Here is a 2,797-nt window from a genome sequence, read left to right as displayed (position 1 = left end):
CGCAACCCTTCCCCCACCCGAAACGCATCCGTCAAGCCCAGAAAAGTACAGTGACCTCTGCCTAGACTTTGGAGCTGGAGAAGAGGAGAAGCAAGAAAAGCAGGAAGAGGTTCGCCCCCTTTGCTTCCCACATCGCCCAACGGCGGCGGGCGCAGAGCTCCGGCACGGCCGGAAGGGGCCGCTGTTCGCTCAGAGCAGCCACCCTACAGCCGCCGTCCGCACCTCCCACGGCCCCGCTGGCCCAGCCCCGCCAAGTTCCAACAGCCCCCAGTCGACCAAGCGCCGGGAACGAGCGCCGCCCGGGCAGGAGCTGACGGCGCAGACCAGCCAGGCTGCGGCGCTCGTCGGAAAGGCTCCGGGGAAACTCCCAGGGCCCCCGGGACTTTGGAAAGGAGAGAGCGAGCTGTCCCCGCGCGCGCAAGTCTGCAAGTGAGCGCTCAGCTCACCTGTTTCTCCCGCGCCACCGCCTTCCCACCCCTCGGACCCGCGCCTCCCGGGGTGCCCGCCCGCTCCCGCGATGAATCCGACGCTGGGCAACCAGACCGATGTGGCCGGCCTGTTCCTAGCCAACAGCAGTGAGGCTCTGGAGCGCGCCGTGCGCTGCTGCACCCAGGCATCCGTGGTGACCGACGACGGCTTCGCGGAGGGCGGCCCGGACGAGCGTAGCCTGTATATCATGCGCGTGGTGCAGATCGCCGTCATGTGCGTGCTCTCGCTCACCGTGGTCTTCGGTATCTTCTTCCTTGGCTGCAACCTCCTCATCAAGTCCGAGGGCATGATCAACTTCCTAGTGAAGGACCGGAGACCGTCTAAAGAGGTGGAGGCGGTGGTCGTGGGGCCCTACTGACCGGCCCCCGGCCCCCGCGGCAGCAGCCCCACGCCTCCCCACTTCACCAGCCGGGCCGCGCCCCCTCACCATCCGAGACTGAGCGAAGCAAACCTGTCGGAGTCAATTATTTCTCTCGACTTCTGCCTTTCGGGATGAAGCGACCCGTTTCTCGCTGGCTCTCTGAAAGTCCCCAGCCCTGGCTATAGGAGAAGAAAGCCCAGACTCTGGACTCCAGTAGCAAGTGGCAAGAAGAAGGCGATTGGGGCGCAGAACTTTGGAAGCTGCCGCTGGCGCGGGATGCGGGGACACCGGCCGGGCCAAGGCCCCTTTCCACCCGCAGGTGGGCCAAGCTCTGGGGGCAGGTGGAGAGGGCGGGCAGGGAGAGACCAACGGCACCGCTTGCCTGGTGACCGGAAAAGTGACCCGCGTATACTCCACTTAACCGAACTAACGGGGACACACAAATCCGTGTCCGGCTTCGCGCCCGTTCCCTCCCGCTCCTCCCAGCCTTGGCAGGAGGGGCGATAAATACCTTTGATTGATTGTAACGTGCCGTTTTAAGGGATTTTGTGTTTGTTTGCTTGAATACAAATATTTGATAAGTCTTTTTCCGCCCTAGTGGCCTGTTTGCCTGCCTGGGGGTTAGAGTTTTGTGTTGGGAGAGGGGGTGGGGGGGGAGCCTGTGAATGGGGTGAGTTGTTTCTTTTCGTGCATTTCCAACTGGGTCTTTGGGGGGCGGGGGGGCGGCCCTCCAGCCGGCCCCGGGACAAAGGCTCGGAATAGAACTCCGAGCTCGTGACTGCACGGTTTACGCCACAAAAGTGCTCTTGACATTCGTGACACCGTTTTGACCCCCCCCCCCTTATTTAACATTTCCTTAATAAATGCAACATTTAAGTGTTTTGTTCCTGGCCTCCTGGTGGTCATTCTGCGCTCCCGGCAGACGGGAACTGGCGACGGTGAGGACTCGGGTTACAGGTTCGGGGTGGAATTCGCTTTGGAAAGCTGCGATTCAACTCGTGGATCCTACTCAGGGACGAGGGCGGGAGCGAGACAGAGAGGCCCAGGGACGAGTGAGACATGGCCAAGCCCCAGGCACAGGAGCCGTCCTGGAGGCAGCATCCTTTGTTTTCCTTTACAGTTAATATTTTATATTTCATTTAGGCTCAGCTCTCTGAGCCAGGCGAGACGACGGGAGGCCCCCGCGGGAAGATTATTACACTTCCGTGCAGGGCTCCGGTGGGAACACAGGGTTACACTAATGAAAGGAAGAGACGGCTTGTCCAGCCTTCAGGGAGAGCATCTTTCCCCCGACCAACGTCAGCAAGACGGCGTCAGGATGGGGATAAAAAAAAAAAAAAAAAAAAAAAAAAAAAAACAAGAAAAGTAGGTCCTAAAGTACATAGTGACGCTAATTCTCCCTGGGGTAAACCATTGTTACTAAAACAAGACATGCATTGTCTTTGCCATGTTACGTTTCTAGCTAAAGGGCGGTATTAAAAGAGGAACCCGGCCTGGGTTATTAGCCTCAGGCCGGGCAAAAAGGTTCAGAGGAGTTAGCCGAGGTCCTGAATATAGGAGGTATGTGTTAAAACTGGGAAACTGGGAAAGTTGGGCTGGGGGGGAGCTACAGATGGTCTTTGAGCTCAGAAATTGAAGGGAATCTGGAAAGAAGAGCCTGGAAAACTGTGAATGTGAAAATAACCCAAAGGATACATACAATAGCTTCAAGCTTAAACTTGACAAGAGGTTTTGAGCAGTTTATTTTTACACCTGGGGAAGGATCCTAAATATTTTCAAGAATATAAAGAATCCTCTACTATGCTATAGCAATTAAAGGCTTCACAATAGCAGGTATAAGATGGTCTAAAATTTTTTTAAAAGCAACGAAGTGTCCCATTTAATTGGGAAGAGGCACAGCTAGTATAAACAATGTCAGTGACGCAAGGGTTGGGATCGAAAGGTTTG

General features: G+C 56.4%; 1 protein-coding gene across 1 annotated transcript; it reads left to right on the top strand.

Annotated features, from left to right (window-relative positions):
• Positions 1–274: 274 nt before the first annotated feature.
• On the top strand, positions 275–1,732 carry RPRM (reprimo, TP53 dependent G2 arrest mediator homolog). Its single transcript, XM_059052320.2, has one exon. It carries the CDS (start codon positions 518–520, stop codon positions 845–847), a length of 330 nt encoding a protein of 109 aa, XP_058908303.1. The 5' UTR covers positions 275–517; the 3' UTR covers positions 848–1,732.
• The last annotated feature ends 1,065 nt before the right edge of the window (positions 1,733–2,797 follow it).

This window comes from Kogia breviceps, chromosome 2 (assembly GCF_026419965.1).
Source record: "Kogia breviceps isolate mKogBre1 chromosome 2, mKogBre1 haplotype 1, whole genome shotgun sequence".
Classification (NCBI taxonomy): domain Eukaryota; kingdom Metazoa; phylum Chordata; class Mammalia; order Artiodactyla; family Physeteridae; genus Kogia; species Kogia breviceps.
This window is presented reverse-complemented; position numbering and strand designations above follow the sequence as displayed.

Coding starts and splice junctions, on each gene's coding strand:
- RPRM (XM_059052320.2), top strand. CDS start 518: ATGAATCCGACGCTGGGCAACCAGACCGATGTGGCCGGCCTGTTCCTA.